Source organism: Sebastes umbrosus, chromosome 21 (genome assembly GCF_015220745.1).
Source record: "Sebastes umbrosus isolate fSebUmb1 chromosome 21, fSebUmb1.pri, whole genome shotgun sequence".
Lineage (NCBI taxonomy): Eukaryota > Metazoa > Chordata > Actinopteri > Perciformes > Sebastidae > Sebastes > Sebastes umbrosus.
In genome coordinates, this window is record NC_051289.1 from 25,075,531 (window position 1) to 25,101,773 (window position 26,243).

Here is a 26,243-nt window from a genome sequence, read left to right on the forward strand (position 1 = left end):
ATGCAAATGAGTTAGTAGCAGCTCTTACTTTGACTCTGAGGGTCCAGGTTCATTACTGAAGCCTGGAGGATAACCCATGGACTGGTCACTCTTCATAGACAGACAGCTGGGTACTGGAGACTCTGCTCTCTGTCTGTACTGAACTCTGCAAACACCAAGATGATGTTATTCATATCACATGAATCTCTTTTTTAGGTCATTAAGGTCGCTCTAAACACACAAACTACTGCTGCTGTCGACAATAAGGAGGTTTAAAAGCTTGTAGCCGTTTCCTTAGATTAGATTACATCTTTTCTAGGTGACTGACAGCTGTCACAGATACTAAGAGAAAGAGTTTATTGGACAAAGTCTGTTAAATTTTAGTTGGCAAATACATTTGTGTAGAAATTGGAATATAGCAGCTCTCTTACTTTGTGTCTGAGGGTGCAGGTTTATTACTGAAGTGTAGAGGAATATCTTTAGATATTGCTAAAACAAGCCCCCGGGAAGAGCGCCGGGATTTTAAGCAAATTTTTTGTAGTGGATAAAAGGAGCGTTTCAGACAGAGGGTGAATACAGGTATATTCAGGCAGACGGTATGAAACATAATGTAGCATTGTCAGGGTAAACGTAGGCTGGTTCCCCTGAATGTTTAAATACAGATCAATAAGATCACTTCCTGAACAGATTTCACCATCAGCAGATGGATTTATTAGTAGTTTAGTTTTTTAAATCATGCTTAAATTACATATCTGCTGGTGGTTGGTTCGCTTGCTTTCACACCAGAAACGAAACGCTCCCAGAGTTCGCTTGGAGGCGGATCGAGACCAAACGTTTAAGGTGGACCAGAGTTTGGTTGTTTGGTTTTCACCAGAGTTTGAATGAGCTTTCACACCAGCCCAAACAAACTGTACTAACCGGGCAAACAGACCTGAGTTTGTTTTAACTCAACAGAACGGGTCATGAGTGAAAGCAACCTGTTTCACTAGCAAGGGAGTAAATAGAGAGAGGAAAAAAAGCATAACAAACCATAACCCGCTCACGGGAGCAATCAGTGATTATCTCCTCTAGTTGGTCATATATCACGGCTAGTTAGCAACCCAAAGTTCTACCAAAGTTCAGCATCGCTTTAGCTGTGATTAGAAGTTACCGGTGACCCAGACCTTTGTCCAGCAATATCTCTGTCAATTTTACTGCTAATGAAAAATATTCTGCAACATTTTGGAATATTAAGCGCCTATGTGGCGGCCATTTTCAAAAATGGGAGCCACGGCCCCCGGGGGCAAAGGTTTTTGTGCCCCGATGTCTACATCTTTTCATAACATATAAACCTACATCTGTGCCAAATCTGTTGCTTCTATCGCAAAATGCACAATTGTTAGAAATATTTCAGGTTCGCTGCCCCGCTACAACCCTGCCTCAGTCTACAGTCTTCATCCTTCTGCTCTGTTATTCATTTACAGGAAATCTTTGACCTTTGAGTTTATCTATGAGGGCGTGTGTATCACACAGATAAGCTTTTTAACACGGTGTGTTCATGAGAATCTCTTTTGGCTTGAACAGGTTGAATTAAAATGAGTTTTGGTCAAATGTTATCTCATTTTTATGTTTAAATCAATTTGGTAAAAAACTAATGTGCTTTTTCTTTTTTCTTTTTTCAGACTTATATGACTAAGATTCATCTCAACATCTGAAAGAAAAAAAATATTGTCTGTTGCATAATAAAAAATTATTTAAGCCATTTTCCTGAGTTGCAACTCTTTTTCATAATCCAGACATAGATGGTAGCCAGAGATGGCCCTTCTTCTTGCTCAATTAGTACAACATGAAGTTGCATGTTGAGGAATATAAATCTTTTAGCAGAACATTTAGTCTTCATCCTCAATGCATCATCGTCCACCAGGTCAGCTTACAGTAAAAACAGTCTCTTACTTTGACTCTGAGGGTCCAGGTTCATTACTGAAGACTTGAGGATCATGTTTGGACCCGCCACTCTTCATAGACAGACAGCCAGAGACTAGAGACTCTGCTCTGTCCTCCTCTTCCTCCACACAATCACTCATCTTCTGATCTGAAGTCATCCTGAGAGATAAAAACAGAACACTGACTGTGAACATTTAAAGAAAACAAGTTTGTTCAAGAGTCACAGACAAGACTGAGAGAACAGGAAGTTAAACACAACCTCTCTCTCTATCACACACACACACGCACACACACACACACACACACACACACACACACGCATACACACACGCACACACACACACACACACACACACACACACACACACACACACACACACACACACACACACACACCTAGTATAATAAAACCACCCAGCACTCCACCTGGTCACTTTTCTTTAAATCTCTGCTTGTTTTCTTGGCTTACAGCAGGTTTAATGAGGATTATTCAGCCAGTCATGACTTTGTGTTCACAAATGAATCAAACTGTTGAGTTCATTCTAACATTTCTCTCCTCTACAGTCCACAGGGACAAAACTGAGAGTTTAACAGTGAAATAATAAAATGTTGGATTAACACTCACCCTGCTTCAGTCTTTGGTTTTCCTCCTTCTGCTCCGTCGACTCAAAATGGAATCATTAAATTAAGAGTCAGGCTTCCTTTTCTGTTCATGTACCTGGATCACTTGCTAAGTATTGCTCCTCCCCTCTTCATTTACAGGAAGTCAGGTGAGTTCATCTGAGTGTGTGTGTGTGTGTGTGTGTGTTAGTGTGTGTGTGTGTGTGCGCATGCTTTTTAACTTGATGTGTTTATGAGTGTCATGACCCGGCTCATGAGCCATGATAAGAGAGGTGTACAAGTTTATTATTAAACACACAATTAAATTGTATGGTAATCCATTGGATTGTTTTGAAGTATATCCTTAGTTATTGGTTATACATGATGAGATACTGTGAAAGTAGATAAGAACTGAATGAGCAAGATTACTTACTATCCTGCACTATTTGTTTAGGTTGGTTTTTCTTTTGGTTCTATTAAACGACAATAGAATCTGGAGGATTCAGTGATGGCGAGCCAAGTCCAGTGAGACTGTGGACGGTCGTGGAAACGGTGTGGCCAACCGTAGGACCTGCCACAGAGGACATCTGACTGCTCAATTCATTTTGATAACAAATAAGAACATGAACACACTTTTACTACTAGTTGGGTAGTAGGAACTAAAATACTGGAACTTGAAATAGTGTGGCGGTGTATTCACATTACACCCACACCGAGGCAGAAATTTCACTCTTTGGATCATCTTAATTAGAGGAAGAGGATTTCATCTTAAAGGACACTGATTTTGGGGGAATTTTCTATTTTATTTGTACTTTGAAAGAGCTCTCTTTTATTTATTTTTACATTTCATTTCATACTTTGACATCTGTGTGAAGCATTTTGAATGTTGTTTTATTGTTGTGGTGCAATAAAATTGTCAACTGTTCAATCTATAATAACTCTCCTGAGTTATTTAAGGCAACTGCTCATCGAACCTAGGCAGATGTTGGCGTATTCATTATTCCCATCGGCTGAGTACCAGAGGCGCTACACTTCCAATATCATACAAAAGGTGCGAACGTTTTGCTTGTGTTTACAAAAAAAAGAGCAAGGACGTGCCGTTTCCAGCAACCTGGATTTAGAAATACAATCACAACTTGGTAAAGTGATTAAAATCTGTTTTTATTTTGCAACAGATGTTCAGAAGAGTCTTTGTGGAGTCTTTAAAACAGCTCTAAGTGTTGCTGGTGAAGGACTTTATCAGAAAATAGTCTACTTGGCTCTGTGGCTTGAGTTTAAAGTTCAGACATGAGAGGCACAAACTGTAGCTACTGGGACTGTAACGTATACTAGAATATACTCCTGCACTTATATAACATGTGAACATGCAGTTTTCTCTCCCTGCTGAGGAACACTGTCAACTTGTATTTATTGTGTGAGATTTTAAAGAGATTCTGTCAAACACAGTTGTTGAATACTAATATGACAAAATACCTGCAGTCTCATCTTTACTACAATGATGCGTTCAATGTCCAGTGCAGTAACAGATATTAGTTCATCTTATAATGTGGACAGAAAACCACAGAAACATGTTGGAAGTTTTAAAAAATGAAAGTGACCGTTAACATTAACATTGGCTACGTTTCTTTGTTAATATCGCAAAGTCAGCTAACTTATTTTAAAATTAGATAACTCAAAATACTTAATCACAGATGAATAAATAAACGTGTTTTCTCTTCGAAAAGAAAAGAAACTAGAATTACCACCTCACGGTTGTCTGCTTCCCCCAACCAGTCAAGTTACAGTTTACATCCACGTCTGTCCAACATGACATCACTTCATCATTTTATCACAATAAACATCTGTGTGAAATTGTCATAATTAGCAGCTGAATTCTTGAGTTATGGCCAAAAATGTGTTCTGTCAAGTCAGAGTGACCTTTGACCACCAAACTGTAATCTAATCTAAATGTTAACGGTCACTTTCATTCTGCTCCAGGTTTCTTCCCAGTAATCGGGGAGTTTTTCCTGGCCACAGCGCGCCTGCTGGATCCTGTTGGGTCTCTAAACTATGGTGTACGGTCATAGACCTGCTCTATATATAAAACGTCTTGAGATATCTTCTGTTGTGATTTGACGCTATACAAAAATAAATTGAATTGAATTGAATTGAATTAATCAGTTCATTCTGAGTCCAAGTGGACGTTTGTGCAACTTGTGTGCCGAGTTTAATTTCAAATCCAGTTCCATCATTTTAAATCAAGTTTAACTACATTATGATGACACTTAACCTTTACAAAACCAAGTCAGTCAGAAAGAAAGCATTCACACCATCAGTTCAGTGTTCACTGCATCCATTCAGATAAACCTCCTTTATGGTAAAACAGAGGGAACGGTGACATCTGCTGGCAGAAAGCAGCTCCAGCAGGAACAACAGAACATGAACGGCGGTGAGAACGACAGCTTCAACACGGATTTCTGAGGGGAAGAAGCTCCACGGGGGACTTTATGTGTCTGTGTTCATTCATGTAAAATGAAAACTAGCAGAGTCACACATGAAACTGAATATAAAATCTAGAGTACGCATGTTAATCAGTTCTGTTTGTTTATTTTACATCAAACATTATATAAAATATGAAGGTGCTGACTTTACACCAAAATCCAGACGTAATCTGTATGTAGTCAGCTGAGAAACTGAAGTGAAGCCTCGACTGAATTCAGATTTGATCTAATTTTTTCTGTTTGTTATAAGCAAATATTTATCTTCTATAATATGAAAAATAGCTGGTATTGGTTTTAATCACAGATGTATAAAGAGAACTGAATCCAGCGTCGGAGGCTCCCGTTCATTCCTCTGAGAGCGTCTCAGTGGAGCATGAAGACAACATGGATTGACTGCCAAGTGATGAAGAACCCGGATCATCTGGTGATCTTCCTCATCCATCGGCCCATAGAGCAGGAGCATTAGTGTTTCCTTTAACTCCTCCTCCTTCTCCCATCCCTTGCTCCCTTATCTCCTCCTCCTCCTCCCATCCCTCGCTCCTTTAACTCCTCCTCCTCATCCTCCTCCTCCTCCCCGTGCTCGGTCCTTTAACTCCTCCTCCTCCTCCCATCCCTCGCTCCTTTAACTCCTACTCCCATCCCTCGCTCCTTTAACTCCTCCTCCTCCTCCCATCCCTTGGTCCTTTAACTCCTCCTCCTCCTCCCATCCCTCGCTCCTTTAACTCCTACTCCCATCCCTCGCTCCTTTAACTCCTCCTCCTCCCAGCCCTCGCTCCTTTAACGCCTCCTCCCATCCCTCGCTCCTTTAACTCCTCCTCCTCCTCCCATCCCTTGGTCCTTTATCTCCTCCTCCTCCTCCCATCCCTCGCTCCTTTAACTCCTCCTCCTCCTCCCATCCCTCACTCCTTTAACTCCTCCTCTTCCTCCCATCCCTCACTCCTTTAACTCCTCCTCTCGGCCCTCGCTCCTTTAACTCCTCCTCCTGTCTTCTGACACTTACCTGTTCTCGTTGCGAACGAACCGGTTCAAAGAGCCGGCTCTTTTAAATTAACGATAAGAGCCGGCTCCCATCCGAGAGATGTTTTTTTTCTTTTCTTTAATTAATTCAAGGCAGAATGATAGGACGATTTTCTATATTGAATAATTTAAGTGATATATGTGCACACATACTAATCAAAGGTCAAAACAGCGTTAAATTTGGCTGAACTATAAAAGGCAGAAGTGGTAAAACTAAGAGCCGGTTGGGAGCCTTAAGAGCCGGCTCTTCTTGGTAAGCTGAGTCAAATGATCTGGCTCACTAAAAAGAGCCGGAGTTCCCATCACTACACATCACTAAATCATTCTCCAGACACGGATTCTCACTTCCGCATCACGTTCACCCCTCACTCGACACCACTAGTCAGTTCACCAAGCACATCCCACCCCAACAATCACCAACAATCACTTGTTTCACATCAGAAGCCAGTATTTTATTTCCCCCTTCTAAGTCTTTTTTTTTAATGTATTTATTTTTTAACTGCCACTACTACTACTGCTACTCTTGTTTTATTTTATGTATTCAGTCCAGTACTGCAGCCTAGCCAACTGTTTTAATGCTGTTTCCTTGTCCATCTCCACAACACTGCACTCTGGCACATTAGCCCCATTTAAACACTGTCGCAACCTTCTGTTCTACTTTTTATTTTATATATTTATACATTTATTTATTTAATTATTCATTTATATATTTTCACACACACACACACACACACACACACATACATACACATACACACACACTAAACACTCATACATCACCCAGTAACCATGGCAACCGAACATTTGGACCTCATTATTTGCACCAGAAAAATCAAAAAAATAAACTCTCAATAGAAGGAAAAAGTCTACACCCATCACAAAAACCCCTCCATCCCCCCAAAACCAAAAAACACCAACAAAAAGACCCTAACAGGACCAAACCATCACGGGAACAAGACAACCAGCAGAAACCCAGACCGCCCCAACCTTTACCTGCAAAACCCCCCAAAGACCCACGCCTGTACCGCCGCGAGCAGCTTGCCAACAAATCCAAAACCATCCAAAACCGATCACCCTCAGAAGACAGCTTCATCAAAGAAACCCTCAAGGAACTGGATTCACTACAGCCCATCACACCACCAGGGGGAGCTACTGCACCACAAACTACCAGTCACAAACCACAAGACACCAAAGCACCAAAGGAAACACCAGGGGCCTCATGTTTAAACGGTGCGCACGTACTAAAATGTTGCGTACGCTGTGTTTCACGCTCACGCCGGGATGTATAAAAATCAACGTGACGTGAAAATGTGTGGGCTGTCCTGCAGACTCTGTCATTTGGCAGCGTCAAACTACAATGTACTGAAACTCGCCTAATGTGTAAAAATATTTTTTCCACTGAACTTACTGAGCTTTGTTTATGAAGTGAGATTAAAAAAAACACATATTTCTTCACTTGTTTGAGCATAATGTTTAACATCAGAATGGCACAACAAAAACACATTTAAATTAATTTCCCAGAGATGACATGCCTTAACCACTGTGCCAAAACCAAAATTGCAAGTCAACTGGAAAGTTGTCTCTGTTTCTGTTACACGGAGATGTTAAAACACGACAGGGACTGCACACTTGCCAAGGCGCACAGACATCCATGACGCACGGGAAGCGAGGCGCACAGACATCCATGACGCACTCTAAGCGAGGCGCACAGACCCATCTCCCCTGGGAAGAAGAGGAATAAGTCACGTGTGATGCGTTATGAAGTTGACAAGATGTAGACAATTAGATGTAGCCTATAAAAGGCTGCGTAAACATGGTGGCGCATACTTTCTAAACAATGGCTGCTTTGGCACTGCTGGAGGACATTGCCAATGGCAGAGTTTGGAGGGAGCGTGTTTTTAGGGATCACACTGACCTGTTGGCCCAAGATGAGGAGTGGCTTATGAGCCGATTCAGATTGCCAAGAGCGATCATTTTACAGCTCTGTGCTGAACTGGGTCCAGCTTTGGAGAGGGAGACTGCGAGAAATCACGCCTTGCCAGTGCTGATCAAAATCCTCACCACACTCGGGTTCCTTGCAACAGGAGCTTTTCAAAGGGAGCTGTGTAATCGGTCGGGTATCTCCCAGTCATCGCTGAGCTGCCATGCCAGGCATGCCAGCCGTATGGGACGGCCTCATCCGCATGTCGCCAAGATACATAAGATTTCCCTCCACTTTGGCTGAACAGGCAAACATTAAAGTGCAATTTGCTGCGATGAGCCGATTTCCAAATGTAATCGGAGCGATCGACTGCACTCACATTGCTACAAGGGCACCATCAGAGAATGAATTTGCTTATGTTAACGGGAAGCATTTTCACTCCCTAAACGTGCAAGTTATTTGTGATTCGCAAATGTGTCTCACAAATGTTGTGGCACGGTGGCCTGGTTCAACTCATGATTCATTCATCCTGCGGAGTAGTAGTGTTGGGAACAGACTTCAAGCAGGGGCTGTGCAGGATGGTAGGTAGGTACTAGGTAATGTATACTGCTTGTTGCTCTTAAATATAAACTTGATTCTTAACTGATTTAAACTACTTTAGGGCCGTGCGTAAAATGGCACAGGGATACCTTCAAATGTGTATATGACATGAGATTATGACAATTCTCTCATAGAAATGGTAATCTACAAGGATTATTCACTAAATACATCTCATATTACAGGACATAGCATTAATAACATTCATGATAGTGAGTTTGCAGTATCATTTGAGCATGTGGTTATTATGACTTTAGGTGACTGTGGTTACCCGCTCAAAACTTGGCTCCTCACCCCGCTCACCAACCCCCAGACAGCGCAAGAGCCGTGATACAATGAAGTCCATGCTCCGGCACGGTCACTTATTGAATGGACCATAGGGCAGCTGAAAGGCCGTTGGCGCTGCTTGGATAGCACTGGCGGTGTCCTGCTATACACACCACAGAAGGTCTGTCGCATTGTGCAAGCATGTAGCGTGCTGCACAATGTGGCAAACCACCGTGGTGTGCCTGTGCCCCAGGAGCTACAGATGGATGAACCGGACCCTGGCCCACCTAATGAGCCAAATGCAGCAGCTATACAGCGCTGTTTAGATGTGATACACAGAATGTGAAGCAACGAGGTAAGTTGAGACAAACATTTATTTTTTAACAAGGTCTTTTAATGTGTGGCTTATCTCACCAAGAACGTCATTCATTGTTTTTAATTCCTTGCATATATCCTTCATTGTATTTACAATTTCTCTCTGTGACTCAAGCACAGCGTTGGTGAGGACGCGGCCAGACTGACACCCTTCAGCAGTCGAGGCCAGCAGATCCGTGCGCCTCTGGGAGCGCACAGTCAGCTGCTGTGCAGACGCTGGCCTCAGATCCATGGCTTCCCTCTCCTCCTCCGGACTCTGTCTGGCTCAGGTTGGCGGATGGAGATGCGCTCCTGAAGCTGCAATCCCCAGTTTCCACATGATCTATGACAATAAAGGACATTACTCTCTGTAACTCGATGTCTCCAGCCTGCTTCTTAAAGTGGAATGTAACATGTGACTAACAGATGTGATGTTTCACGTGGCGTGTGAATTCAGCAGCAAGGTTTGAGTCATGCTGTATTTTATGTACTTACCAGGAGTAACACACATATCAGAATCGCCCTCATTTGCCGGCAGGATGCCAGAAAGTGTGGTTTCTCCAATGATGGCAGCCACTCATTCCTCGTGTAACGTCAGCTCCGGCATTCCTGGGCCCCCCACCTGTGGCTGTAACACTCTGCCGATGCGCAGCTACCCTTCGCTTGACATCGACTTTGATGTCACACGTCTCAGATGTTCAGGAAACCACCACCGCAAACAATGCAACAAGGACAGAACAGACCGTAAATGTGCCAACTGCAGCGGCAAGCACCCCTCCATCTCCAAACACTGCCCCACCTATCTAGCCCTCACCACCACAGCACCAAGAAGCTCCCGACTTGAATACACTTAATGATACATGTGGTTAAATGAACACACGGAGGTATTAATGAATTAATGAATTTATTGTTGATATATGTCAGTGGGGTGAGTCTGGTGTACAGGTGTTTTGCAGCGGGAACGCGGGGCACTTCCTCCTCCTCGTTCTCCTGGAAAACACCAAAATAGATATTAAAATACACTTCTAATTATACCCCAGTAGTGTAAGTGTACAGGTAATGTAGATGAAAGATGATAGCTTCACGTATATTAACATTAAAACAGTCAATAACATGCCAAACTTACCTCTGCCTGTTTCCGTTTCCCAAGGTGTGCGGGTGAAAGAGAACCCCGGGGACTCGCGCCCTATTAATAGTACCAGTGGGAAGTGGGTAGAGGGGAGTTCGGCGGGACTGTTTTATATGTATTTATTCAAGGGTAATATTTATTGATATTTAATGAAGATATTTAGGTGGGTGTATATATTTATTAAGAGGCTTTATATTTGGGAAATGGTTTTATGTACATAGATGTGTATATTTTTGTATATTTGTGTGTGGTATTATATATGGGAAATGGTATGTTGAGGGGAGTATAAAGGCTGGTGAATTTAAGTCCATTTGGGGAATACCAAAGTGGAGGCAACATGTGTGACGGGTGTTGTAAAAGAGAAATAAGTTGCTTCTGAAAAGCTATCCAGTTGTGGACTGATCCTCATTTCCTCCTTGACCTCTCGGGGATTCTAAAAAGCACTTAGTTAAACCGGTGACGTCAGTGATATTTTTCAGGCCATATAAGGGTTTCCTGGTGGAACGTAGAAGAAGCTCCAGCCAGGTGACCCCGCGCACAGAGTTGCTGTTGAATTTGCCTGCTATAATCACAGACAAGCAAAGCATGCTCCTACTTCTGTTAGTCTGCAAGAACCAGCAGAAAAGTCTTCATGTACTCCCATCATCTGAGGACGTGAAGACCCAGTGGATTCACTTTATCTTTTAGGGGTTTTAGGTGAATTTTGACTGAAATGTCCTCACAGCAACAGTAAAACACACGGGTCAGTAGGCTACAGGATTCACTTCAAACTGAAGCTCAGGATGGATCAGTACCGGCTGTCTGGGACCCACCTTCAATCCTGGAAGCTGGAAGTTTGTCATGTTTAAGTTGTTTTAGTTTCTGTTTATTTAGCAGACTGTTTGGTGACTGGTGTGTCTGTCTGCGTTACAGCTATGATGAGTGTGTGTAGATTTGATTACTGGAGTTAGTGAGTGGGCGAGCGAGCAGGGAGAGAGAGAGAGAGATGCTGTGAGCTCAGAGCAGACAGCTGTTGATCAGAGGAGCAATTAACATCTTCTCCTTAACGTTAAGTCCCGACCTCGTAGAGCGATTAAAAGACATTACAACGTGAATACTGGCAGCTTCTGGCTAAATAATACGTAAAAGTTTACTAAAGTCTAAGCTGCTAGGTCTAGCTTTTGATACAGACAACACAAGTTACACTCCAAGTCAAAAGTTCTGTGTAATCCATTTCTTCCTCCATACTTGATAAAGATTATTTATCATTTTACACTGTTTGTAGCTGTTGCCATAACTACACGTTAGAAGATGATGTTACTGTTATACACCTTGATATTATTACATGACAGTATATTCTAACACTGAATCTGTCATGTTTTACAGGTCATCTGAGTGACCTGATGCTCGGCCCTGAACCCACCAGACTCTCCTCAGTCTCTGTATCCATGGAGACCAGGATGACCACTGTGACCTGAGAACTCTATTAGTAGCTGACACAACTTCACTCTACAAGAAACCCTTTACGCTGAAGGAGGACATGATCAGGACAGTTTACATACAAGTCATGGCTTTGCTACTTTTGGAATTATGTGTACCCAATTTATAATTCAGTGTTATTATTGTGAATAAAGATGTGTATTTTTAAGGAGGGTTTTTGTCATTTTAAAATTTACTATTAATGATCTTGTGTTGTTAGATAAATATAACATGTTCTTTCACAAAAGCTTTATGTAATTACACTGTTTAAACAGGTGATATGAACAATTAATTTAATTAATGTCATGCAGGTACAGGTAGTAAATAGTGACTGTAAGCAACACAACACATTTCTGTTTCACAGTCAAACTTTATTTGAGTAGACAGAGGACAATATTTATTATACACAGCATTTTGAACGTGAACAATTAACCTGCAGCTTTGACAAACATTTCACAGCATAAATATGGCAATAACTGTCTGACAAGTAAAACCGTTACTCTGAAACATGGACACACTACCCTATAAGTCCTCCCAGTACCTGCTGATACTGTGGTTACTGAGCAGTTTTTACATAAGATCAGTAATTCAACCTTCAGTTATGTTGACAGAGACAGGATAAAGTCTATTTCAGCTACAGTGAGTGTAACGTTATCCGGTTTGTAGTCATGGTAACACAGAGACAGCTTCTACAGTAAATAATATACCATTACTCTGAATACTTTCATACGTTTATCAGGTGTCTTTTACCAGAAATAATGAACTGACTACTGTTTCACATCTTCTATTTTTCACAGCTAAAGTTTTCTCCTCCTCTGGGATGATTCTGTCGGTCATTTCTCACAGATGGACCTGTAAAGACAGACGTAAAACAGAGTGTATGTTTACGGTTTACAGAGTTTATGCAGAATGTAAATACTGAGCTAACGTGACAGAGCTAAAAAATAGCATATTTACCGGTGTTACGGTTTATCAGGCGACCCTGTTAACTGGCGACTTTCAGCCGAATGAGTCTGTGGTTGTCGTAGTTACGGCAGCTGTTAAAATCAGGAAGAGAAAAAAATGTCCCTTTCAAGTGGTCCACTGCTGGTTTCACGTACCTAGGTCTAAAAATATCGCCAGATACCCACGACTTATGGAAACTTAACTTTGCCCCTGTACTTACTACAGTGAAACAAGATCTGATTCGGTGGCATGATCTTCTGCTTTCACTTATTGGTCGTGTTAGTCTGATAAAGATGAATGTACTCCCTCGACTTCTATACCCTCTACAAATGTTGCCACTGAGCATCTCCAAAAAAGTTAACAAAGAGATCCTTTTCAAAATGTATCTGGCATGGTAAAAGACCGAGACAAAGGTTAAGTTCTCTGCAGTAGCCTAAAGAAAAAGGTGGTTTAGCGGTACCCAACATGCTCTTTTACAACTGGGCCTGTCACATTCGTACTCTTTGGACTTGGTTACACTCATATCTTAGGCTCGAAACTTGTGTAGACTCTTGGGCTTGCTCTCCTGAGTCCCTGTGGAGCTTGGTGACATGTAGACCTGAAGAAATTAAAATGAACATTAAGAATAACCCACTGATTATCAACTCTATTAAAGTGTGGCGGGAGATCTCTGAATACATGGATAGATGAGGTGTCAAATCCATGCTTTCTCCAACCTGTAATAATCAGGAATTTCTACCGGGCTTGAGGCTTTCTTTATTTCACTCATGGCGTGACAAAGGGATTCATGAGTTTATCCGTGAGCAGAAGGGTTTAAATCACGGATTATCGCTTTTCTATTCTGTACTTTACTCTCATGATAAATACGACACGACCCAATTGTCACGAAAATGGGAGGGTGACCTGGGTAATGAATACAATGAAGAAGACTGGCAGGAGGCAGTGCACCTGGTGCAATCAACCTTCACTTGCAACAGGCTTGCGGAGATTATATAATATACAGTAATATAAAGGCATTGTTCCAGTAGAGATGGTTCCTGGTCCTCTAAGCAGGACTCAGTCCACAGTAGAAATACAGACTGCAGCTGTTATTCATGTGCAGGTGTTTGTTAAACAGGTAACAGGCTACAGAGAGAAAACACTGCTACTCTGCCACTGAGAATAACTGTGTGTCATGTGGTGTGTGAATTTACTGGGGAACCCAAACGCAGAGTTACAGGCAGAAAGGTAATTTAAAATAAAAGCGAGCTTTAATATATCCATCTGAATAATCCAAACAACAAAAAGGCAGGGTGGGGAACAAAGTACAAAAGAACAAATCCAGCAAACAACAAAAAACCAAACTGAGAACAAAACCAAAAATCACCAACCAGGGAAACACGAGGAACACCAGGATCAGGACAGGAGGTAACAAGTAAAACGGAGGACAAGGAAGACGGGGCTGGAGAGACAACCGAACCGACAAAGACAGAGGGGAACACACAGGCTTAAATACAAGATGGTGATTAAACACAGGTGAAACAAATCAGGGCGGGGCAGACAATCAACAAAGGCGGGAAAACAAACAAAGGTAGGAAGTAAAATCAGACAAGACACAGGAGGAGTGAATTACAAAATAAAACAGGAAACACTGGAATGAGATAATATAAAAGAAACCAAACCCAACACAAAATCACATTAACCAGAGACAATCTTAACTTATAACAAAAGGAAAAAAGGTCATTGCTCTGGCACAGCCAGAACATGACACTGTGTGTCTTTATTAGTATTAGATCAGTTCAGACATAAACAGCTTTAAAAGCCGACTGACAGCTGCTCCAGCTGTGATCAGCTGCTGCTGTCATCAGAAACGGACCATGCTTCACGTGACGCTTCACGTGACGCTTCACGTGATACTTCAGAGGAAAGGATGTCTCATGTCTCTAAAAACATATTTCCTCTCTTCCTCTCTCCTCGTGTGTCTTACTCGCCTCCTCCGCTCGCATCTCCCGTGGGCGGGACTAAGTTGCGAGGAGAGGAGTCGAGGAGAGGAATCGAGCAGTATAAATTCAGAAATGGGAAAGGCTTTATATTTCCTTGTTTCCTCCAAGGCCTATTGAAGGAGGCTGGGTCATGCGTCATCAACGCGTCATATCTTTGGGGTACAACACATGCATAGTAAGTTGAACCCCGTTCCAAGACCCGTGTCCCAGCCTCCTTCAATAGGCCTTGGTTTCCTCTCTCCTCGCATGGTTTCCTTGCGTCTCTCCATGCTTCCCTGGTGGGATGGACTAAGACGCAAGGAAAAGACGTAAGTGAGGGAAACGTGGATGCAATTAAGAGAATTGGGATTTACCCTTGATCACAGCTTTTTGTCGACCCCCCAACCCCCCGCTACTGCCGCCTCATCTTATCTACTTTCCAGGTGAGGCGCAGTTCATCTCCAACAAGCCTCATATTTCCTTGTTTCCTCTATCCTCACATCTCTTCCTCACCTCCACCACCTTGGCGGTTTGACCTGATTGGTTTTGGTTGTGACGTTTATTATATCCGACTACTTCCTTTCAAAATAAACTACGCAGTATATACAAAATAAAAGCAATATGTACGATGTATAGTAAAGAACAAGACATTACACGACAGCACACGTTGAAGGAATGGCTCCTTTTAAAATGTAAATATGTCATTGTGGGTGTTCCTTTTACATAATTGAGGAATGAAGCAGCTATTCAGTATTTTCTTCTTCTTCTTTGGTTTTAAATGGTGGTTGGCATCCAAAAAGTTGCATTACTGCCAACCAGCAGTGGAAGAAAGTACGCAGATCTTTTACTTCAGTAAAAGTACTAATACCACAGTGTAAAAATACTGGTTACAAGTAAAACCCCTGCATTCAACATTTTACTTCAGTATACTTAATAACATACTTATTATTAATATACTTCAAGTACCAAAAGTAAGTACACATTATGCAGAATGTCCCAATTCAGAATAATATATAATATATCACTGGATTATAATGAATGAATTAGATGCATTGATGTGTAAGCATCACTAATGTTACAGCTGGTAAAGGTCGAGCTCATTTCAACTATACTGCTGGGTAGCTTAATCTATGATAATACATCATAATTATTAGTTAATTGTATATTAATAATCTAAATCCGTAAAGAAAATGGTATATAATATTGTCAAATAAATGTAGTGAAGTTAAAAGTACAATATTGAACTAACTTCCATTGAATACTAAATTACAGTCTTGTAAAATAAAATTACCAAAGTAGTTTATTATCTAAAAATTAGGGCAATCGAATATAATATTGAATTGCAATTAATTGCATGATTGTCCATGATTATCACGATTAATCGCAAATTAATCACACATGTTGTATCTGTTCAAAATGTAACTTAAAGGGAGATTTGTCAAGTATTTAATACTCTTATCAACATGAAAGTGGACAAATATGCTGCTTTATGTGAATGTATGTATATATTTATTATTGTAAATCAATTAACAACACAAAACAATGACAGATATTGTCCAGAAACCCTCACAGGTACTGCATTTAGCATAAAACAATATGCTCAGATCATAACATGGCAAACTGTAGCCCAACAGGCAACAACAGCTGTCAGTGTGTCAGTGTGCTGACTTGACTATGACTTGCCCCAAACTGCATGTGATTATCATAAAGTGGGCATGTATGTAAAGGGGAGACTCGTGGGTACCCATACAACCCATTTACATTCCCATATCTGGAGGTCAGAGGTCAAGGGACCCTTTTTGAAAATCCCAAAACATATAGAAATGTCCCTAGAGCATTAACAGAACTAAAAGTACAGATATGCAAAATAACTAGACACATTTTACAACGTCAGTAAGGCACAGCATAGGCCCTATGGATAACCTTGAAATAAATCAGTAGGCGATAGACATTAGACCATATTGTAGTCCACTCTGGTCGACAACCGTAGGTCACAAGCTCTCTAACGCAGGTCTTCATCACGACAACACATTGGTAGTTATCCCAAGTAAATGATTATAAAATCTTGAAACCAAACCACAAGAGCTTGAAAAATAATTCACTTTTTTCCCCAAACTTCAGTGAATCACCTTCAGAGTGAAAGTCCACACAAGCTTCAACGATGGAATTTCTCATTTAAAGATAACAACAAGTAATATAAGTCTCTAAAACAGCCAGCTTTTATAGACATCCATCATCACACTCCACAGTTTCTTTCTTTTGCTTCAGCTTAAATTCAGATCTTCGGAAAGGAATTGATCCATCTTACGCAGAGCATCGATCAGAACTGAGCTGGCTTTTTTTCCCTTAAATCGTACCATGTCGAGCAGTTTTCGTTTTTTATCTGCCTTGTCTTTTGTACTGATGTACTGCATTTCACCATCGTTTATAACGTGAGCTTGAAGGAGTATATCCAGAAGCGTGTCCACATTAGGATCAGACAACCTCTCTACTAACTGCAATCGACGCGAAAACAGCCTCTCTGCAGAGTCCTGTGGTGGGACGCTGCCCTCTGCTGGGGCGTTGTCCTTTGCTGCGACGTTGTCTTCTGGTGGGACGCTGCCCCCTGCTGGGACGCTGTCCTCTGCTCGGACGCTGTCCTCTGCTGGGAAATTCCTCTGAGGAATTTCCATTCTTGGATCTGGGAGATAACCAGGGAAAAGACTTTTGTTTAAAAACCAACAATCAGCTTTAAAGAGCAATTCAACTGAAATGAAACGTCATGTTTTTGTACAGCAACATGTCTGCTCTGTAAATCAGTTGTTCTGTGTTCAAAATCAGAAACCAAAAGGGAGACATTCATATTTAATATTTTTGGGTTTCATAATTCTTCTCTGTGGTGAGTGCATGTTCTCCCCGTGTTGGCGTGGGTTTTCTCCGGCTTCCTCCCTCAGTTCAGAGACATGTACTGGAGGTTAGGTTAAATGACGACTCTAAATTGCCTGTAGGTGTGAATGTGAGTGTGCATGGCTGTCTGTCTGTGTGTGTGTGTCTGTGTGTGTCAGTCCTGTGATTGACTGGCAACCTGTCCAGGTGTTCCCCGCAAATAACAGCTGGGATGGGGTCCAACCCTGCCGCGGCCCTCTAAGGATAAGCCGTCACAGGTAATGGATGGATGGTTTCATGAAGGAGCCCTCTATTAATCAGTCGGTATACCGCAAGTTCTATTTACATAGATGAAGAACTTGTTTCCTTAAGCTGGGGACACACTGACCCGACATCAGAGAACTAGCGGTGATGAAGGCCGCCTGTTGCGTCGCCTCATGTCGCCTTTGTTTTGGCCGACAAGTCGCACTCGAACACACCGCAAAGACTACAGCCGACAGTCAGTTAGCACGTACGTTATGCTCCTGGTGAGAGGAGATAACTCTCCACACCAGCAGTCGGCGGTAGTCTGTATTCATCATTCTAAAAGGGAAACAACCAATCACAGTAACTGGTCTTACATTGTTGCTACAACACTAGTTAACATATAACAATAGTTTTTATTGGTCTGAGGTTGCTAATATGGGCAGGGCATAGTGTTACATGAAGCATGTCAGAGAAATTGTATGGTAAGTGATGAATGACATAATGTCACTCATCACTAATAAGGATGATAAAGCAATTATAACTTAGCTTACAAACAAAGCAAAATGTTATGAGCAATGTTTTGACAGGTTCTTTCAAATAAAAAGTTGAAATAAAAAAAAAGTAGTTTCAGGTACCAGCCCATTTTAGCTTAACCATGTCAGCTAAATTAGGCCCATTTTTACATGAACAGCTTGCCCATTTTACCTTAACAGCTGGCTCATTTTACATGAACAGCTGGCCCATTTTACCTGAACATTGTGTCGTAGCTCAAGAGTGTCATGTTATCTGATTGGCAGCTTAGTGTTTCCGTGTTTCCTTTGTTTCCCTGCCCCTGTGTCTCCTGTTTATGTTTCCCTGTTTGTCTAGTCTGTCTGTGTGTTGAGAGGTGTGGCCTTCTGTCTCCTCCTCCTACTCCTCCTCTGGGCGGGCATGCAGGAGCAGCTGAAATCAATCACCACAATCACCAGCAGTATATCTACCCCGGTCTTCCTACAACTCATCGCCAGATCGTTCCGTCACCCACAGTGGTACATTCACTAAATCAGGCTCCTAGATTTTTGTACTCTTGTCTTTGCGGTTGCTCTTGTGTTTTCTTGGACTTGTTTGGACTAAAACCTCGTTTTTGTTGCTCTGTACTCAGGTCTGTTCTCCTGTCAGCTGTGGCTGCTTCCAGACCTGCCTGTTCACTCCTGCTCTCTGCTCCTGGATCAACCTGGAACCTTTTTTTGTTAAAATAAATATTCTTTTGTTCATACTTTAAAACGTCTCGTTGTGTGCTGCATTTGAGTCCATGCTGTTGTTTAATCCAGAACATAACAGAACGATCTGGCCATAACAATGGACTCAGCAGACACAAATGTTTTTCAGGAGGCTGTTTCCAGCCATGATATTTTGTTAGGACAACATCACCAATTACTTCAGGGGTTATTAGAGACCCAACAAGCCTTAGGTAGTCAAATGTCTCAGATGGGAAAATGTTTGGAGACAATTTCAGGCAAATTAGCCCCATCCCCCGCTCTGCCTCCTCCTTCTCCGCCTCAGCCACTCAGAGAATCACCTGTTCCTCCACCTGAACCATATGCCGGTGATTTGGGGAGATGCAAAGGATTCCAGCTCCAATGTTCGCTGGTTTTTTCCCGACAACCAGTCACCTTCACCACAGACCAGGCCAAGGTAGCGTATGTTACGGGACTATTAAGAGGTAGAGCACTGGACTGGGCTGAAGCAATGTTGGGAAGAGGAGGGATACATTTTTTGCCCTATGATTGTTTCATGAATGAAATGAAGAAAGTTTTTGATCACCCTGTATGTATTGGAGACGCTGCTAAACGTTTGCTTAACATACGACAGAGTCAAAGAAGTGTGGCGGATTATTCTGTGGACTTCCGGATTCTGGCTGCAGAAGCTGGATGGAATGACGAGGCATTAAAAGGAGTTTTTCTACACGGTTTGTGTGAGCAGTTAAAGGATGAACTTGCTGTCCGTGATGATACTAACTCTCTTGATGCTCTTATTGATCTGTCTATAAGACTGGACAACCGTATGCGGGAGAGACGCCGGGAGAAGAACTACAAATCCCACACTCCCGTGAACTCTTTTGCCGCTACCCCTACTCTCGCGAGAGTTGCCTCCGGCCTGTCAGAGACTCTCGGCTCCGGTTCCAGCTCCTCTGCTCACTCTGATGAACCCATGCAGATGGGTCGGGCTAAGCTCACTCCCGCTGAACGTCAGAGACGGATCCGAGCGGGTGAATGCATCTACTGTGGTCAAGTCGGACATTTCCTTGCTGCATGTCCTCTCCGCCCAAAAGAGCGGGCTCACCAGTAGCTGTGGGGATACTGGTGAGTAAAACTGATGTCCCCACCAACACTAGACCTCGTACTCAAATACCTGCTAAACTGTGTATGAGTAACATGTCCTTGCCCCTGTTAGCATTGATTGACTCCGGTGCAGAGAAGAGTTTTCTAGATGCTGAGTTAGTCTCTCAAGCTGATATCAGCATTGAACCCCTTGAGACTCCTGTCAGAGTCTGTGCTTTAGACGGCAAGTCTTTAGCGTTAGTCACTCACCGCACTGAACCTCTGTCTCTAATTCTGTCTGGAAACCACCGTGAGCTAATACAGTTTTTTGTTTTCTCTGCCCCTACGACTCCTCTTGTTCTCGGACACCCGTGGTTAAAGCTACACAACCCCCAGATCGACTGGTCAACTAGTAAGATTATGGGTTGGAGTAGTTTTTGTCATTCCTCGTGCCTGCAGTCTGCATTACCACCAGTAGATATTAGTGTTGCTCCTCCGCCCTGTGTTCCTCCTGACCTGTCTACTGTGCCCCCTGAATATCATGATGTCGGGGAGGTTTTCAGTAAGGAGAGAGCGTTATCCTTGCCACCTCATCGTCCGTATGATTGTGCTATTGAGCTGCTACCTGGTACCACTCTGCCTTCAAGCCGCCTGTACAACCTGTCACGTCCTGAGAGAGGTGCTATGGAGACCTACATTAATGACTCTCTGGCTGCAGGCCTCATCAGACCTTCCTCTTCGCCTCTAGGGGCAGGATTTTTTTTTGTTAGCAAGAAAGACAAGACTCTCCGCCCATGTATTGATTTTCGAGGGTTAAACAATATCACGGTAAAGAACAAGTACCCTCTGCCATTAATCAGTTCTGCTTTTGAACCACTACAGGGAGCTACTGTCTTCAGCAAGCTGGATCTGCGAAACGCGTACCATCTGGTACGGATTCGGGAAGGAGATGAATGGAAGACAGCATTCAACACACCACTGGGTCACTTCGAGTACTTAGTGATGCCTTTTGGACTGACTAACGCTCCTGCAGTGTTTCAAGCACTGGTTAATGATGTTTTGAGAGATTTTTTGGACCGGTTTGTGTTTGTCTACCTGGATGACATTTTGATTTTTTCTTCTGATCTCGCAGAACATCAGCTTCATGTGCGCCAAGTGCTCCAGAGGCTACTAGAGAACAAGTTGTTTGTGAAGGCTGAGAAGTGCGAGTTTCACGTAAGCTCTGTTGGATTCCTTGGTTACATCATTGAGAGTGGGCAGGTGAAGACGGATCCGGACAAGATCAAGGCGGTGGCAGAGTGGCTGGAACCATCCTCCAGAAAGCTCTTACAACGCTTCCTTGGATTCGCCAACTTCTACCGTCGGTTCATCCGTGATTACAGCAGAATTGCTGCACCACTGACCAAGCTCACATCCCTCGCTGTTCCTTTTCGCTGGACTCCTGAGGCGGACCAGGCGTTTGCCTTATTAAAGGACCGCTTTACGTCCGCACCTATCCTGGTGCAACCTGACTCTTCTCTTCAGTTTGTTGTGGAGGTTGATGCCTCGGACATTGGTGTGGGGGCTGTTCTCTCCCAACGCTCCGGACCAGATAAGAAATTACGTCCCTGTGCTTTTTTCTCTCGACGCCTCTCTCCAGCTGAGAGCAACTACGACGTGGGAAATCGTGAGCTGTTAGCAGTGAAGTTGGCCCTGGAGGAATGGAGACACTGGTTGGAGAGTTCGGAGATCCCGTTTATTGTATGGACTGATCACAAGAATCTTGCTTACATTCAGTCAGCCAAACGACTGAATTCCCGCCAGGCTCGGTGGGCTTTATTCTTTGGTCGATTCGACTTCACCATTACTTACCGTCCTGGTTCCAAGAACATCAAGCCTGACGCATTATCCCGGCAGTTTTCATCAGAGGAGTCACCAAGTGTTTCAGACACTATTCTGCCGGCAGCCTTGGTGGTGGGGACGTTAACCTGGGAGGTTGAGTCAGCGGTTCGGGAGGCTCAACGTGAAGAACCGGATCCAGGTACTGGCCCCGCTAATCGATTGTTTGTTCCTGTGTCAGTTCGCTCCCAGGTCCTGCAGTGGGGACACGTTTCCCGGTTCGCTTGCCATCCTGGGATGAGTAGGACTTTGTCACTCCTCAGACGACACTTCTGGTGGGCCACAATGGAGAAGGACGTCAAGGAATACGTCCTCGCCTGCACAGTCTGTGCCCGGGGAAAAACATCTCATCGGCCGCCTGTGGGATTGCTCCGCCCATTACCCATACCTGGCCGCCCTTGGTCCCACATCGCCTTGGATTTTGTTACTGGTCTTCCTCCTTCTAATGGTAAGACAGTGATACTTACCATTGTTGATCGGTTCTCCAAGGCCGTTCATTTCATTGGCCTTCCCAAGCTGCCGTCAGCACATGAGACAGCTGACCTCTTGACTAACCATGTTTTTCGTCTGCATGGTATTCCTGTGGACATCGTCTCAGACCGTGGTCCTCAGTTCATTTCTCAGGTCTGGAAGTCTTTTTGTCAAGCCCTTGGAGCCACTGTCAGTCTGTCTTCTGGTTTCCACCCTCAGACGAATGGACAGTCAGAGAGGGCTAATCAGGATTTGGAATCCGCCATACGTTGTGTTGCTGCTATTAATCCATCTTCTTGGAGTTCACAGTTATGTTGGATTGAATATGCGCATAATTCTCTCTCTTCTGCTGCCACTGGTGTTTCTCCTTTTGAAGCCTCATTAGGGTACCAGCCTCCACTGTTTCCAGCACAAGAGGAGGAGTTGGCTGTGCCATCTGTGCAGCACCACCTTCGACGCTGCCGCAAGGTCTGGAAGGACACTATGGCTGCGTTACTTCGTACGGCGGAGAGAAACAAGAGGATCGCGGATCGTCACAGGACCCCGGCTCCTGTCTACATCCCAGGTCAGAGAGTTTGGTTGTCCTCCAGAGACATTCCGTTGAAGACTGACTCCAGAAAACTGGCTCCTCGTTTCATCGGACCATTTGAGATTGAGAGAATTATTAACCCTTCCACAGTCAGACTCATCCTGCCTAAATCCCTAAGGATTCATCCTTCGTTCCATGTCTCTCAGCTGAAACCGGTCCTCACCAGCCCTCTGGTCCCTCCAACCAATCCCCCTCCTCCCGCCCGGATCATTGACAACCAGCCAGCGTATATGGTCAGGCGACTGATGGATGTTAGACGCAGAGGCCGGGGGTTTCAGTATCTGGTGGACTGGGAGGGATACGGCCCACAGGAGCGCTCCTGGGTACCTCGTTCCCGCATCCTGGATGCTGCTATGGTTCAGGAGTTTCATCAGGCTCATCCTGAGAAACCTGGAAGATAGCCTGGAGGCTCTCGTTAAGGGGGAGGTACTGTCATGTTATCTGATTGGCAGCTTAGTGTTTCCGTGTTTCCTTTGTTTCCCTGCCCCTGTGTCTCCTGTTTATGTTTCCCTGTTTGTCTAGTCTGTCTGTGTGTTGAGAGGTGTGGCCTTCTGTCTCCTCCTCCTACTCCTCCTCTGGGCGGGCATGCAGGAGCAGCTGAAATCAATCACCACAATCACCAGCAGTATATCTACCCCGGTCTTCCTACAACTCATCGCCAGATCGTTCCGTCACCCACAGTGGTACATTCACTAAATCAGGCTCCTAGATTTTTGTACTCTTGTCTTTGCGGTTGCTCTTGTGTTTTCTTGGACTTGTTTGGACTAAAACCTCGTTTTTGTTGCTCTGTACTCAGGTCTGTTCTCCTGTCAGCTGTGGCTGCTTCCAGACCTGCCTGTTCACTCCTGCTCTCTGCTCCTGGATCAACCTGGAACCTTTTTTTGTTAAAATAAATATTCTTTTGTTCATACTTTAAAACGTCTCGTTGTGTGCTGCATTTGAGTCCATGCTGTTGTTTAATCCAGAACATAACAAAGAGGGAATTTGCTGATACTGAAACGCTGATTTTGAAACTCTCATAATTCCAAAACAATTATAATTTTTCAAATTGTTTTAACAAATAAATATTTGCGAGCCCCTTGCCAATTTATAAAAATATCATTAGATCTCATGCATAGCTTATTTGATGGTCTTATGAATCATTTACTAAAAAGTGTCCCATTTTACCTGACTCCACCCTAGTCGATACCGATACCAGTAAAAAGGTATCAAATATTGATGAATATTCTTCAAATAGACGTGATCTTAACGGCTGGAACAAAAATGGAATTGAGTAACAGTTTTGTTGTACAATGAGGACATGCTCATTTTAAGCTCAGATGTGAATGTACAATAGTTTGATGAATGGGGGAAATTGTTTCAATACTCACATTCGTGACCGTGTCCGTCAGCTCTGATGGACTCATCTATGTCGGTCCTGTAGAGATCAACACAGTCCCAAAAGTTATAGAACAAGTTTAGAATAATTGTCAGTTCTTTGAATTAGCATCAATCTATCAGAATTAAATGCTTATCATCATATCTGCACCACAAAGACTACAACTGACTGCTGACAATCATGTTCTGTACCTACATTAAAGGTAATAACTAGTAATTATTCAAAAAACAGTACTTTAAAACAGTACTTTTCCATAACCCCTGAGATTTAAATTGCATATTTTTTATCAGTATCTGCTGTATTAAGCTCCTGCAGTACTGGCATAATGTCAAAATCAGCAAAGTCTAGGAAGGGCGATGTCGAAGCTCCGAATATGTGTGGTAGCGTTAGTTCATGCTTGGCGGACATTGCTGGCCTGCTAGAGGAGCACAGAGCTAGCATCTCCGTTGATTTTAAAACAGTCTTCGCGGCCCTCGAGGTGAAGCTAAACAACACCCAGGCTGCGGTAATCGAGCACGGTCAAAGTATTGACTCTCTGGAGTCGACTGCTGATCTTCAAGATCAGCGAATCCAAGCGCTAGAGAAGAGATGCACGGCCCTAGCCGATAACAACGCCAAGCTCATTGCTAAGACCGCAGACCTGGAAGGTTGGAGCCGTAGAAATAGTCCGCATTGTTGGTCTCCCGGAGTCTATCGAGTGGCCCCGACCTACAAACTTCTTCTCAGAACTCCTGGTTGAATTGCTTGGCAACCAGGTTCTTCAATCTCCTCCTGAGTTGGAGCGTGCGCACAGGTCACTTGTAGCCAAGCCTCAGACGGGGTCGAGGCCTCGGCCTGTAATTATTCGGCTTCACCGTTACCAAACCAAGGACCTAATTGTCCGCGAAGCACGTAAGAGGCGAGGCCACCTGCAGTACCGTGGGATACCCGTTCAGATTTTCAAAGACTACACCCTGGAGGTTCTGGAGCAGCGTTCAAAGTACCGAGATGTCATGGCTAAGTTGTACAACTTATGCCTCAGACCGGCATTTCTGTTTCCAGCTCGCCTGCAGATCACGCTGGAAAGCGAAGCTAAGAAGAGTTTCCCTTCAGCTGGGGAGGCTGCGGCCTTCGCGGCTAATTACCGACAGGAGCCGGTGGTCGGCTAGTGTTCTCAGTGAACAGTTGTAGAGGTGTCTGTACAGGTGAAGCGGCTTGGCTAGTCTTCCCTCAAAGACTAGCCTAGCCCCATGCCCCATGTTAAAATGAAAAGGTGCAGCGCGTGCAGTCGGACATAGTTACAAAAATTCAGAGGTGCACCACAAACCCCCACGACAACTTGCTGAGCCTTTCGCCCGCCACGCGAAAGCCGTGATGACGTAATTTTCTGGCGAACGCACCTCGTGCCGGCTTCACTAGGGCAAACATAAACCAGGCTTTACTGGTTGGTTGGGGTGCCCACACAGTGGAGCTGCAGGGATAACCCACGGGAGTAACACATTGACTGTTGAGTTTTTAGTGCAATACTGCTGGAACCAGCATGGATCGACTCCGACCCTCTACTGACCTCAGAGTCTCCAGTCTACAGTGTGGACTCTCCACAAGATCAGACAGCTGCTTCACTTCTGAATCCTTCAGCTTGTTGTCACCCAGATCGAGCTCTCTCAGATGGGAGGGGTTGGACTTCAGAGCTGAGGCCAGATAATCACAGCTGATCTTTGACAACCTGCAGTTCCTCAATCTGAATAAAGAATAAATGATGAAGATGAAAATCACTTTACAATCTAATCAGATGTGTTCAGATTTTAAATGTGTAGCTCAACATTACTATGTCCTAATCAATGAGCTTTTCCCTAAAATGAGTAGAGTGACTTTGTCATTGTATTATTGTGGATCATCATAATGT

The 26,243-nt window shown here is 43.5% G+C and overlaps 1 protein-coding gene across 1 annotated transcript in view; it reads right to left on the reverse strand.

Annotated features, from left to right (window-relative positions):
- The window catches only part of LOC119480319 (NACHT, LRR and PYD domains-containing protein 12-like), a 109,189-nt gene that overhangs the window by 54,945 nt on the left and 28,001 nt on the right, over positions 1-26,243 (reverse strand). Inside the window, exon 8 of the mRNA XM_037756465.1 lies at positions 25,905-26,078. Coding sequence (XP_037612393.1) covers positions 25,905-26,078 — 174 coding nt within the window. The remainder of the gene's footprint in view (positions 1-25,904; positions 26,079-26,243) is intronic.